The sequence below is a fragment of the Carettochelys insculpta genome, chromosome 2 (assembly GCF_033958435.1).
Source record: "Carettochelys insculpta isolate YL-2023 chromosome 2, ASM3395843v1, whole genome shotgun sequence".
Classification (NCBI taxonomy): Eukaryota; Metazoa; Chordata; order Testudines; family Carettochelyidae; genus Carettochelys; species Carettochelys insculpta.
In genome coordinates, this window is record NC_134138.1 from 206,374,005 (window position 1) to 206,387,759 (window position 13,755).

At 42.1% G+C, this 13,755-nt stretch overlaps 1 protein-coding gene across 2 annotated transcripts in view; it reads left to right on the forward strand.

The window, feature by feature from the left end:
* TOP2B (DNA topoisomerase II beta) overlaps positions 1 to 13,755 on the forward strand; it is a 113,330-nt gene that overhangs the window by 48,622 nt on the left and 50,953 nt on the right. For both annotated transcript variants that reach the window (XM_074984442.1, XM_074984443.1), the window contains 3 exons: positions 6,424 to 6,525; positions 6,642 to 6,779; positions 11,112 to 11,250. In XM_074984442.1, the coding sequence (XP_074840543.1) occupies positions 6,424 to 6,525; positions 6,642 to 6,779; positions 11,112 to 11,250 (379 nt within the window). The remainder of the gene's footprint in view (positions 1 to 6,423; positions 6,526 to 6,641; positions 6,780 to 11,111; positions 11,251 to 13,755) is intronic.

A 13,755-nucleotide genomic window follows, 5' to 3' on the forward strand; every position in this document is an offset into this window, starting at 1 on the left:
GGGGACTATTATAACTATTATCTTCTGAGCCCAAGAATTACAGGTAAGTAGTAACAGTTTTGGATATATCAACTACTACACTTCTTATAAAATATTAAAAGTGATTAAAAACAGGTTTTTATAACCCAGCTCTCAACATTTTAACCAGGACTTATATTAGAGACATTGACACAGTCTGACCAATAGTGATGTGATCAAACCAGTAATGTGATGAACAAAACTAATTGAAAACACTTTATTTTTTAAAAAAAAATGGTTCTGCTCATGTTTTATGGACTTTTTCAACACTGAGGTCAGTATATATTTGTCATAAATTGTTCTTTTTACAGACTGGAAAAAATAAGATTTTTTTTCCCACCCTTTAAAGTGTCAGGGCACAAATTTAAATTTCAGTAAGGTGAACTGCCGTGCACTATTAGGAGAGGTAGTATTTTCTTAATGTAATAAAAGCTGAAGTCTCATGCTTTTGTAAGAGATAAATAATGGATAGATTTCTTTTTTTCGATTACTGTTAGTTTTTGAAAGACATGGTTGTGCTAGTTTTTGCAGTTCATTTTGTTGTTTAACTTGAGAGGCTGTGGCTGGATGCAGGGATATGCCTGACTTGGCCAGATTGCAGCACTGGAGCCTTTACAGTATGTGTGCTCTTCAAGTTGCGAGTTGATTCCTGGCTTGAGGAGACATAACCTTATTGAGCTAGTGCGTAAAAAGCAGAATGTAACTAAGGTAGGATAAAGGAGGAGGGATAGATCAGTGGTTTGAACATTGGCTGCTAAGCCTAGGGTTGTGAGTTGAATCCTTGAGGGGGCTGTTTAGGGATCTGGGGCAAATGGATTTAAAAAAAAATAAAAAAGGTATGGTGCTTGGTCCTCCTGTGAGGGCAGGGGACTGGACTTGATGACCTCCCAAGGTCCCTTCCATGGGTTGTGTATCTCCAAAAGCAGTGAGAGGGGATATGTTATACATACTATATACGGTAAACTCTTCAATATCTGACAGTCCCACGACTGGGAGGACCAGATATTCAAATATTCTGTAGAATAGAGAGGTATACCTAGCAACGCATAACACTAAAGGAAAAAAAAATCGCCTATTAAGAAACAAACAAAAAATGTGTGCACAGTACTTGATTTACCAACAACAGTATTATCGTACACTGTAAACTTATATTGTAATTGCTGTATTTATTTGTGTTTACTTTCATTATACTTAACTTCTCGAGAACTTCTGGAAAATTTACTTATGGTTAACATGTAGTTATTTGAGAGTTCCAGATGATGGAATGCCAGATACGGAAGAGTTCTCTGATACATGTTATACATCCTGTTTGCATGCTGGTCAGAGACCCTTGTGTGTACTTGAGGTGGCTTGCCCCTTCCAGTGCCCAGACTGGTGGAGCTACATTCTGTTTTTAGTATGCTATTTTTGACAGGTAGCATGAGTATGTCTTCTCAGACTGGGTCTCTCAGGCTAGGGATACACTAGCTATGAGAGATCGAGCACATAGGTTTGATCTTTCAGCTGCCGATTTGTGCAGACACAAAACAGCATTCCAAGATCAATGTCTAAGCCACAAGGCTTAAGGAATGTCAGTGGGAGGAGTGTTTTTTGTTGACATTGGTCCCTGTCTGCACACCACAATGTCAACAACTACAAAATTGAATTTGGCGTTTAATTGGTGTACCTAAAATTGCATAGAAGTCGTCGATATTTCTGGTAAGTGTAGACATAGCCTCACTCTCAGCTTCAGGTGTAGGCATATTATTAGTGTAAACTTCCCTATCACACTTCACTTTTATGGAATCTTATGAAATACAGTAAACCCTTGAAATGCGCGATTTTGAGTTGCTCTTAACTTGCATTATTGCAAAGTAAGCGCAATTCAAAATCCGGCTCTCCCATAGCCCCGCTTACCACCCGCACATAGCTGTGTCTTGCCAGCCCCCCCGCCCCCAGTCACGTGCTTGGCTCTGGCTTCAGCTCACCACTCCTTGTGCAGCTGCAGTTCAAATTCCCACTGGTCCCAGTTCAAACCTCCCCCCAAGCATGTCTCCGGCTCACCACCCTCCCCACATGGTTCTAGCTCAAAACCTCAGCCCCGGTTCGACGCACCCACCTGCACCTCCTGCTCAACTCCACCCCCTGACTCGCTTGCAGCCCTAATCCATGCAAGGCTTAACCCCCTATACCCATCTCTTCTTTTCCTTGTCCCTTTTTAATTTTTTCTCCATACAGTGTAGTCAAAAGACAGTGGCTATTTTTGTCATTCCATCTGTATTACCTCTTCTTCAGTCCCATCACTGACTTCACGTATTTATGATGTTATAGTTAAACTCCCTGGCTATGTCTACCGTAGCACCCCCCCTTTCGAAAGGGGGATGCTACTGAGACACTTCAGGATATGCTACTGAGGCGCTGCATATTTACTGCAGCACCTCATTAGCATAATGGTGGCCACGACACTTCAGAAGTGCCGCTTTCAATCAGGCATGGCTCATCTACACAGGGTTCTATTTAAAAGGACCCTGCACACTTCAGAATTTCCTTATTCCTGTTTGGTTATAAAAAGGTTCAAAAAGGACCCCGTGTAGATGAGCTGCGCACAATCGAAAGTGGTACTTTCAAGTGCTGTGGCTGCCATTATGCTAACGAGGCACTGCATATTCCTTGCAGCACCTCATTAGCATCCCCCTTTTGAAAGGGGAGTGCTAGGGTAGACACAGCCTCAGTGTTCTCTGAACAAGCATGCTTTTGTTGGTCTCCTTATCAGTGACGTCTCTACAGCTTAATGGTTTTATTTATTTTAATGTCTGTTAGGTCCCTCCCTCAAAGAGTTTATAATCTATCTACAATCCTCCCACAAGAATTTTCATATTGCTAGATGACCTGTCAGAATATTTGGACAGTGGCTGCCACAAATCTGTCTTAGAGACAAGAATGATGAAGTAAAACTTCTGTTTGTGAAAGAGACAGGCTTTAGGGACACAGAGATGGTCAGATATCTGTATGGCTCAAAAGCTTGCCTCTTGCCAACAGACATGATCCAATAAAGATACTATCTTATCCGCCTTGTGTCTCTGATTTGTGGGACCAACACTGCATAAATCTGCCAGGATCAGATATATTAGATGCTATACAAATTCCAGCCTAAAGTATCCTTACACGGAGATCCTGATCTGAAGGAAATTTTTCAAATGAAATACAACTTCCCTATGGCAGCAGACGTCCATTTGGGGAACACTTACTTAAACTGAGCCCTTAGGCCCTAAAGAATAAAATCTCTCATGATCTCCATTTAGTGGGTTGGGGAAATGGAAGCCTCGTCCTGCAGGTTCTCCCCCTCCCGCCCCCCCAAGCTAACTTCAGATTTTCATCCTATTGTTATCAGGATGCAGTAGAAACGAGAGACTTGTCATACTTGCAGAAAGAGAGGATAGTCATGCAAGACTGCAAAGAATGCAGACTCCACTATTACAGAGAATACTTGTTGCATATAGTCGCGACATGCTTATATGAGCTTCCACTTTCTCCAGTCACCCTTCACAACTCCCAGGCTGGGTCTACACGAGCCCCTTCCTTTCGAAAGGGGCATGTTAATGAGCGGGTTCAAAAGATGCTAATGAGGCGCTGCAGTGAATATGCAGCGCCTCATTAGCATAATGGCAGCCACGGTGATTTGAAAGTGTGGCTTTTCGAACTGCGCACTGCCCGTGGAGACGGGACCTTCTGAAAGGACCCCCCCCCAGTTTTCGAAAGCCCTTCTTCCTATCATAGGAAGTCCTATGAAGCCCTGTGATAGGAAGAAGGGCTTTTGAAAACTTGGGTGGGGGGTCCTTTTGGAAGATCCCATCTCCACAGGCGGCGCGTGATTCAAAAAGCTGCACTTTCGAATCGCCACGGCTGCCATTATGCTAATGAGGCACTGCATATTCATTGCAGCACCTCATTAGCATCTTTCAAACCTGCTCATTAACATGCCCTTTCGAGGAAGGGGCTCTTGTAGACATAGGGCCAGAGAAGATATCCAGGGCATGAAAAATAGCTTACCACTTGTTTTGCCATAAGAGCAGACGTCATTTCTTCTAGATAAAAATTCTCATTCACTCCATGGAGAGATTGTGTCCCACCTTTCATTTGAAATGCTTAAACACATTCATCACCATCACTTTGATCAGTATTACAAATTGTTGTCTCAGGGAATTATGTACTGTAGCACAACTGCAGGATGCCTACTGCATTGATTTCTCCTTGCCATCAGCAGTACCTCTGGTTCTGTGTATCAGTTACGTTTACAATCATTAGGGCTCACTGCTGGGAGTATAGCCTGTTTCACAAGAACCATTGCCACCTCATGGTCTTAGAGTCATTATTTTCCTTGAACAAGATCTTCAAAGCTTCTGCGTAGTCCTCCATGCATCTTTAAATAGTCATTATCTGAAATAAAATAAATACGTATGTTGACGCACGTGCAGTATTTGATAAAAATTGTTCTGTTTTCTGCTCTTAAAAATAATTCTGCCCTACTGTATTAGGGGAACATGTAGATCCCATCTGACTACAGACTAAATTTGTTCCGTCAGATAATAGATAGTTTTTCTTATCTGATGGAGAAGAGCATTTTAGACTGCCTCTCCCTTTCTGGTGGTTTTATTTCAATTATAGTTTATCTGTTTTAGAATATATCTTCCCTATCCTATTTGTTTTATAAACAGTCTTTGTTAAGGTATAATTTTGATTTTTTTTCCTCCCTGCATAAAACTTGTGTAAATTGAGTTACATCCTTAATCCGCTGAATTCCAAATGGGTGTGTCTGATCCTACAATTTGTACATTTGTTTATTGTTTTAAGCATAATTGCTATGAGAGCTGACACTGATAAAGCTACTACGAGCCTCAACATAACTTCCTGGATGCTCAGCATTTTTAATTGCTTGTGCAGTTTTTTTCCTTGTTTTTATGTGACCCATCTGCTTAGAGACTGGCCTTATTCACTGGCAAAATACAATTTACAGGGTAAAGTCATTTCTGTTGTAGTAGTCTATTTGCAAAACCTGTCATAATTAGTTTAGAAATAGGAGCTGAGTATTCTTTCTGTTTTGACTTCCCAGAAGTTTAAGGATGGAAAGGGTGAACAATACTCCATTTCCATTGTACCAAGGCTGAAAAGTAGAGATGGTAATTAAGAGTTACATGAATTGTCTCAATTCGTTAATGTAAAATAATTCTGGCCCATCTGAAGACAGGGTAGCTAATTGAAGAATTCCCTACAAGGAAGAAGAACAAGCTTTGTGAGTTACCTTTTGTGGACAGGAAGGTGCAAACAGACGTTGTGGGTTCTATACTTCCAGCTTCTGTGGTGGGGTAAAGGAAAACCTCCTGTTCAGTCATGCATTTGTGCTCTTGGATGGGGTTAAAAGGTGCGAAGAATCCTGTACTGGACTGGATTCCAACAGACTTTTATAAATATTAGACATGTGGTAGCTCTCTAGTGCATTCAGAAGTAGCTACTCCATGGTCCCTGCTGCCTTCTGAGATGTGGTCAAGTACATGGCCACCGTGTCTATGATGCCATAGAATGAGGCATTGAATCAGGTATGTATGTAGCACCTGGCTGCTGACTTTCCCCAAGTCCTCCTGCTCTGTGCTGGTGGGATGACACTTGGCTCCTCTGCTAGGTTATTAGTGGCCTGCTTCTCTTCCTGAGTACTATTATGAAGCACAGAGCAGAAAGGAAAAGGCTTTTCTTCAAATTACCAGCACACAAATAGCAGCTAGTGTTGTTTCAGGAGTATTTTTTAAGTTCTGTCAACCAAAACATGGATTGCATAGGTGAAGGAAAGGTATAGTAGTGGACGGTGTAAATCTGTGGAATCACATGTAGGCCAAATTTTATACATTAAGGCCTGGATCTGCAAAGTTTCAGTAGCAGTTAAGAATTTAACTGACTGTGTAGATCTGGGCCTAAAATCATGTAGTGAGGAGAATTTGACTTGAGAAAGAGTCCACATTTAGACACTTGTGTTAACATACCCTAGAACCAGCTGTGTCTGTTGGAAAAAGGCCCTTGCTGAAAGTCATGTAGAGAAGTATATTCTGTTACTGAGCTTCAGTGTTATTTGTCATCAGGCAAACAGGGATGGCATGCTACTACTATAATGTGAAGTCATGGATTATATTTGTTGACTGCCATTGCATGGAAGGTATAAAAGGTTAAGCTCCTTTTGTTTTACACTGTATCTGTGCATCCACACAGATGGTGACTCACTATCTGATATAATAAAAGTTTAAACTAATTATGATAAATGTTGTTGAATAAGTTATTGTATACTATGTATAGATTATTCAACCTCTATGAACATAGTAATTTTTGGTAATAGAATTGCAAGCTATTTGTAATTTCAATATTTTTTTTTCTTTTATTAAGGGTGGTAGGCATGTTGATTATGTAGTGGATCAGATTGTTGGTAAATTAATTGAAGTGGTGAAGAAGAAGAACAAAGCTGGAGTTTCAGTGAAACCGTTTCAGGCAAGTAGTTTTGTAAATACTAAAAATAAATACGAAAAAAGGTTGGAGGAAATACTTTTTGACAAGTGAAGTTATTTGTGTATGTGTTTTTTTTTTTGTTTTTTTTTTTTAAACAGGTGAAGAATCATATATGGGTTTTTGTGAATTGCCTGATTGAAAATCCAACTTTTGATTCTCAGACAAAGGAAAACATGACCCTTCAGCCTAAAAGTTTTGGGTCCAAGTGCCAGCTGTCAGAGAAATTTTTCAAAGCAGTAAGTATTGCACATTTCTCCTATGATAACAAGATAGGAATTAAGTCTGGGATCAGGTTTTCCTGTGATCTCAGATGAAATACAAGATGAAGTGGGAATCTACATCCAGAGTTTTCAAAAATTGTGCAAATGGTTTGGAGAGATTGCTGATGCACTTCAAATCTGAGTAGTAGGGGCACTGTGCCCTTGCGTAATTTGTATGCATATTTCATTTTCATAGCCCATCTATGCTGTGCTGGTGAAGATATAATACAAAGATGTATAAAATTTAGTACTACAGTGCCTTTCGATTTGAGGATTACTATCTTTTTTCCTTTGAAATGTTGTGTGCTGTTTAGGAAAGGGTGAATAGAAGAATTTGTCTTTTCTTCTGTGAATCAAGTAATATACAGCTATTATTATGCCATTCAAAAATGTGTACTTTCTAATAGTGTAATTTGAAAATAGTTTTATATTTCAATTCAGACAGTTTGGGTAAAATCTCTTCAAAAAGATGCAGTGGTTTAAATGCAAGTATGCCTCCGCCAGTGCATCTTTTTCAGGCTTTATTAAGGCTATGTCTACATTACAAGATAAATTCGATCTTATAATGCTGGATTTTATAATTTCGAATTTGAGTATCCTCACCTCCCCTCAAAGTCCCCACAAAGTTGAGTTAGTGCTACCATGTTAAACTGCCAAACACAGACCGTTGCAGCAGTGCATTGTGGGAACCTATTCCACAGTTCCGTCAGTCCCGAGTTATGCTGGGCTTTTTCGCTGATGCAGTATGGGGAAAAAATGCCTTGCAAGTTGTGAGTGTGTGATGTCATCTTTCCACATTGTATTGCCCTCATTCCCCTCCCATGGAAAGCAAACAGTCATTTTTTTCAGAAGGAAAGAAGTAAAAGTAGGGAATCCCATGTGAAATAAAACCAAATAGGCTGGCTTCAGAAGGTGGCTTTTCTCCCATTGAAAGAACACCTTCGCATTATTCCTTTTTAGGTATGACTTTTGCCTGATCAGCCAACTAGTGTGCCACGCAGGGGACTGTCATACCCACATGACAGAATGTCTGTGTGCCCTGGGATCATCCAGGTGACAGTGCCATCTCAACTGGTTCCTCAGCTACTTTACCCCACCTTGAAACCACCCCTGCCTGGCCAGAATGATATGACTTTTATGTGATAAGCCAACTACAGCACCATGCATGCGACTGTCATGACAAAATGACTATGTGCCCTGGGGTCACCCAGGTGATGATGCCATATCAGCTGGTCCCTAAGGTACTCTCCCCCGCCCCCCCCAACATTAAAACCTCAAATCACCATAACCATCATCTCTGAAAATACTAGGGGAACAGATTACAGCGTGTGATATCTGGCCCCCAACATGCGGTGAGGGGTGGGAGATGTAGTTGAAAGACCAGTGGATAGGGTCCCTTCAGGGGCTTTCTCCACCGGGGGCGGGGGCCAGCCCTGGATAGCGGTAACTTTGGGGGCTGCCCCCCTACGTACAATGAGGGATGGGGGTTGTATTTTAGGGACCAGTTGAGAAGGTCCCTTCAGGGGCTTTTTCCAGTGGGGGCGGGCAGCCCTGAATAGCAATGACTGCAGGGGCCAGCCCACCCACATGTGATGAAGGGTGGGGGGGTATAGATGAAGGGCAAAATGAGAGGGTCTTTTTAGGGACTTTCTGTCAGCCTCCTGGCATATGCTGCCCCACCAAAAACATTGCAAAGACTAAGCTCCCTGGCTTGTGGGGCCTATAAGGGGCCATCTAGTCTCCCTGCCTTCCCCCTTGGCAACAGGCAGCCCCCAAAAATCTTTCCCACCTTTCAAATCGTCACTGCATGCAAGCCAGGACAGGGTGCTATCTGGCAGCATGGTCTGCACTGCACTGCAGGCACATGCTTTTATTGGGTTGGGGGCTAGATACATGATGTGGTTGAGTGGGGTATAGATCCTGACTGCAGGCGCCTTTGAGGGACAGGAGGGGATGGCCCCTGTACAAATGTGAACTGCAGAAAAGAAGTTTCTTGGCCTCTCATACAAGCACTGACCCCCACACCCTATCCACCACATAGTGTGGTGGGGCTGGGGCTGGTCCCAGCACTTGGGGGGAGGGGAACCCCTCTGCCTCCCCTGCTTATATCCTGTGCAGGGAAGAAGCCACCACCCCATGTTGGGGCTATTTTTTTCACGGTTAGATGTGATCACCACACTGATAATAAAGAAATGATTTAAAAATGAGCCCAGGTGCCCACTTCAATTTTCTAGGCTTCCTGGTGCAGAATTCAAATTCACGGGCTTCTTGTTACCTATTTCCTGTGCACCTGGAGAGCAGCAGAGATGGAAGTGGCCAGAGGGACATCCGTGGGGCATTGTGGAATACATATTTACGCTGACTTTACTGGCCTCGAGAGGTGTCTCATGATTGCTGTTTCCACACTAGCACTAATCTGACCTTTTAAATTTGAACTTGGTGATATGCTGACTTGCATAGTTGGTGTAATAATATCGACCTTAGCACTCCCTAAAATAGACCTAATGCCATTCATATTGAAGACAGTGACACTGTAAAATGGAGCAAACTGCCCTAAAATTGACTTTTATCATGGAGTGTAGATATAGCCCAAGTTAGAAAAAGTGGTACTAAATTTCAGACAGAATTCATTAAACTGTGTCCTTTTCAGTGTCAGAAACCTAAGTGAAGATATAGCAGCATGTGAATAGGAAATTTATGACTTGTATTCTAATATCAAACACAGATTTACATTGAATAAATAAAAATATGCAATCTCTTGGTCCTAAAATACAAATTCCTAACTTGGTGTGAAAGATTTTCCATTACAGAGAGAGTTTGTATTAAACTGTACCACAACCAGGTGTGTACACAAGAGGAGCTCCAGAAAAAAGCTGGTGCTTAGAAATTTGGCTACCATTTTTAACAACGTCAGAGAAAGAAGGCTCCTCACTCTGGAAGCCAGAATCATTCAGCACATTCTTTGAACATTAAACTGATGCTGAATAACTTTACCTTAATAAAAAAGGTAACTTTATCTTAATAAGAAGGAAAAACAAACCAAAAACACCTAAATTTCATCACACAGAAGAAAGTGGCTGATGCTAACCTTTTAGAACTTTTAGAACTTAAGGGCAGAGCTGTCCCTAGGACAGTTTGAGGTGGCTGCCGCAAGACTCATGCTTTGGGGATCCTGTGGCAGTAGCCCCAAACCATTCTATCAGCAGGACCCAGGGCAGCATGGGGATTACCTGGAGGTAGGGACCTGGTGTGGTGGCAGGAGTTGCAGGAACCCGGCAGCCTGCTCTGCTCCACCCCACTGTCCTCTCCCAACCCACAGTGCTAGGTTTTTCTGCAGCAGAATGACCTGACCCCAGAGTACTCTGCTTCCTGCCCCCATGGGAAAGTGGAACACAGCAGGCTGGGAGAAGGCAGTTGGCTTGAGTGGAGCAGGCTGCCAGGCTGCTCTGCCTCCTGCCCACTGCAGTGAGTGTGGGTGGAGGGCTGACCCCTGCCATAGCCCTGCACAGGCCCCTTCTCCTCACCCCCAGGAAATCCCCAGCCCCTCGTGGCCTGGGGGAGGGGGTTCAACAAAGGGGCAGGGAAAGAGCAGGGTGGTGACCGAGCAGAGCCTGGGGGAAGGGGTGAAGTGGAGGTGGGTTGGGGCCTGTGACTTGGGGTTGCCTTGGGCCCTATTCCTGGGGCAGTGGGGGCATGTTACGTGAAATTATCGCTACAGCTAGTTACTAGGTGGAAATGTTTGCTTCAGAAATATGTCACCTGGTTACAAAATTCCTAAGTAGAATTCTGCTGGTTTGCTGATATAGTGCCCAGTTCTCATTTACACTTGGGTCACTTTATGCCATTCTGAACATATATAGGGGTCTTTAAAGTGAGTGTAAATGTAGTTCCCTCACTATATGGTGCCAGAGAGGTGCAAACTGGTCTTGGTATGAAGAGGATCAAGATTGTGGTACCTAAAATATGTTAGACCTTTTGTTTAAGACAGGTCCCTTATTTTAACAGTTTACAACTGAATAGAAAACTCAAAGACAAAATAGTGATACAGAAATGGGAAAGGTTAGAAAGAATGGGGGAGAATCATGCAACAAGTGTGTGAGAGCTAAAAGAAAATAAAGGAATGCATAGGATAGGTTAAGGGCTTGTTTGGATGTTAATGTACATTTGATGTTAGTTCCTGGATTTATTTCTTTTTAAACCATACTTTTACAAAAATGTTTATGGCGATTATGAAAAATCATTGATGGCTCTTGTATTGGATTTTTATTCTTTACTGCATTATTTTAAGTTAACTTTTACAATTTATAGGCCTCTAATTGTGGTATTGTGGAGAGCATTCTGAACTGGGTCAAATTCAAGGCACAGACTCAGCTAAACAAAAAATGTTCATCAGTGAAGCACAGTAAAATCAAGGGCATTCCAAAGCTAGATGATGCTAATGACGCTGGTAAGAGCTTTAAGATGATTACATCATGCTAAGAAGCCAAGAAGTTTATATATATAAAGATATATATCTTTAATTTTATCCACGTTTGTTAAATTACTGTTGGAAATGCTAAATCTGTTGTACACAAGTTTGTAAAGAAAGGTTATCCTTATGTTAGTGGTATGTCCAATAGAAGTTTATTTCTGTTCAGACTTTATCATCTTGATATGAACTGCATACTTCTCTTTGTAAATTTTTAATGCTCATTGAAAGGTGAACCCCATAATGTTGTAATCACAATTGTAGTAGTCAATTTGAGGCTAAGACTGCTAGATGCTTTCATGTAAGGAGTTATCAGATCAGACTTGGGGTTTGTTTTAAAGAAGCACATCACAATAAATAATATACTCTATTCTTTTTTTTTTTAATAAAGTATTTGTCAGTATTTAGTAGTAGAGATGAAAGCTCATTGTGATTCGGTAGCACCAGGCAAGGTAGCTGAGGAGGGTTTGTAATCTCTCTCCTTAGTTTTCCATCACTTGGAATTAGGTTTTCTTTTAGTAGGGATGAGATATTTGGGACAGAGAGAATATCTGACCTTTGGGCATTTATTATAATTTGAGGCAGAGTTTGGTTAAGGATCTCTTTGTACCAGGAACAAACCATCTTTCATACACTTTAGCTTTCAAAAAATAAAAGAAGTACTGTTGAAATATATTTATTTTAAAGGTTTTCTTTTTTTATTTGGGGTTTTCTGAGAATGTAGGTTATCAACACAGCAATTAAAAACCTGCTGCTTGTGGTGGGATCCAGGGCTGTGTAATTGCTCTTTAGACATTGGAGTTTAGGCTGGAGCCCAGGCTTAGAACCCTGTGAGAAGGGAGTATACCAGAACTGGTTCTGCAGCTCACGTCTTAGTGTTTCCAGCACAGTTAAGTGGTCTGTAAGTGTGAGCCCCACGAGCCTAAGTCAGCTGGCATGGCAGCTGTGGGTTTCTAATCACAGTGCAGTCATACCCTCAAAGTCTGTCTCTTTACTTTTCTGAGCCTTTTTAATTTTTCCATTTTTTTTTCTTTTGAAATAAAACCTTAAGTAATCAGTTTCAGAAAGTCAGCATGTTAAGTTGGGGAGAGACTCATTTTACAGTGCAAAAGCTGGACAGTACAAGGTCTGTCTTTCTTTCTTTTTTGTGGGGGGGGGCGGGTAAGGAAGTTGTATGTGTCTGTTTTTTTGAGGTTTAGGACTAGTCATTTTCTCCATTTTCTGAGGTGGTGGTTGGTATGTGAAAAATGGAGCAGGCTCCAGAGGAGCGGAGCTAACATCTAGACTTCTTTCCAGGAAGGATTCCTTGGAAATATGTGAACTTTTCCCTTTGCAATGAGGGAAGAACAAAAGAGAATCATCTTGTTTTAATGTGACGTTAATGTTTTAGGATGCGTGAAAACTGCTTGTGGATAAATCTCAAATTTGAGACCTTTCCTTAGGCAAACAACTATTTTCTTGTTATTCTATTTCTGTCAGACTGAGGCAGAATACTAGGATTATGGCTTGGTTGCAGAGAAGAGAGAGGGGAACTCCAAAACTTTGATCCATGGAGCAGTGCGTGCGTGCGTGCGTGAACTTTTGCATGGGGTTATCCAGTAGTGTGTTCTAGACCTCTGTGAGTACGAGAGACCCAGACGTAATGAGGTCCAGTGGAAGAAGAAATTCTTTGAGGAGTGCCCCTGTGTGATTTGTAGACTGTCAATCCCAGCCTCACATGGTCAGTTACAGTGTCTCCACTCTAGAAGAGAGATGCACTGTCATCTCTGCAGTATTGGCATTTCTGTGCAAGGACTAAAAAGCCTAGTGAATCTCCAGTTAAAAATCATGCTGGAAAAATCCTTTCATTCTGTCTCTGACCCTGAGCACAGGACCCCTTACCATCAGCATTCATCCACAATGACATCGGAGAAGGGATCGTCTGTAAAAACAGCTGCAAAGGATCCAGTCCCTCAGAACGCCACAAAAAAGTGGTCTCGCTCCTCTCTTCTAAGGGAATTACCTCACAAAAGGCGATTGACCACCTTTGCGCTTGTGCCATTGGCATCTAGATCCCTGGACCAGGAGGCACCAGGATCATCTGGCACCTGGACACCAGAAAGAGCAAAAGACTGACTCCCTGTGGTATAGTTCTAAAGCGGGCACAAGTAAAGCTAAGCTTGCTACCTCAGCACCAAGGAGCATGATGGCACCACCTGCTGCACCAGTATATTCCAGCAAGTCCACAGCACTGGATCTTATCATCACATTTGCTCCAAGAATGTCTCTTTGGTTCTGATGGTACCCCACCAAGACTCACTAAGGCCTCTCTCCAGTGACAAGGTGGCGGAAGAAGTATGCACTCCTCCCTCCACCTGCCAACCATTCCTCTGCCAAACCTGAACCATCCTGATAGCATGGCAGCCTCCCCCATGGCCCTCTCTTCCTTCCAGGAGTTATTTAAAAGAGTGACTGACTTCTTAGACATTTTCTTAGAGGAGCTGC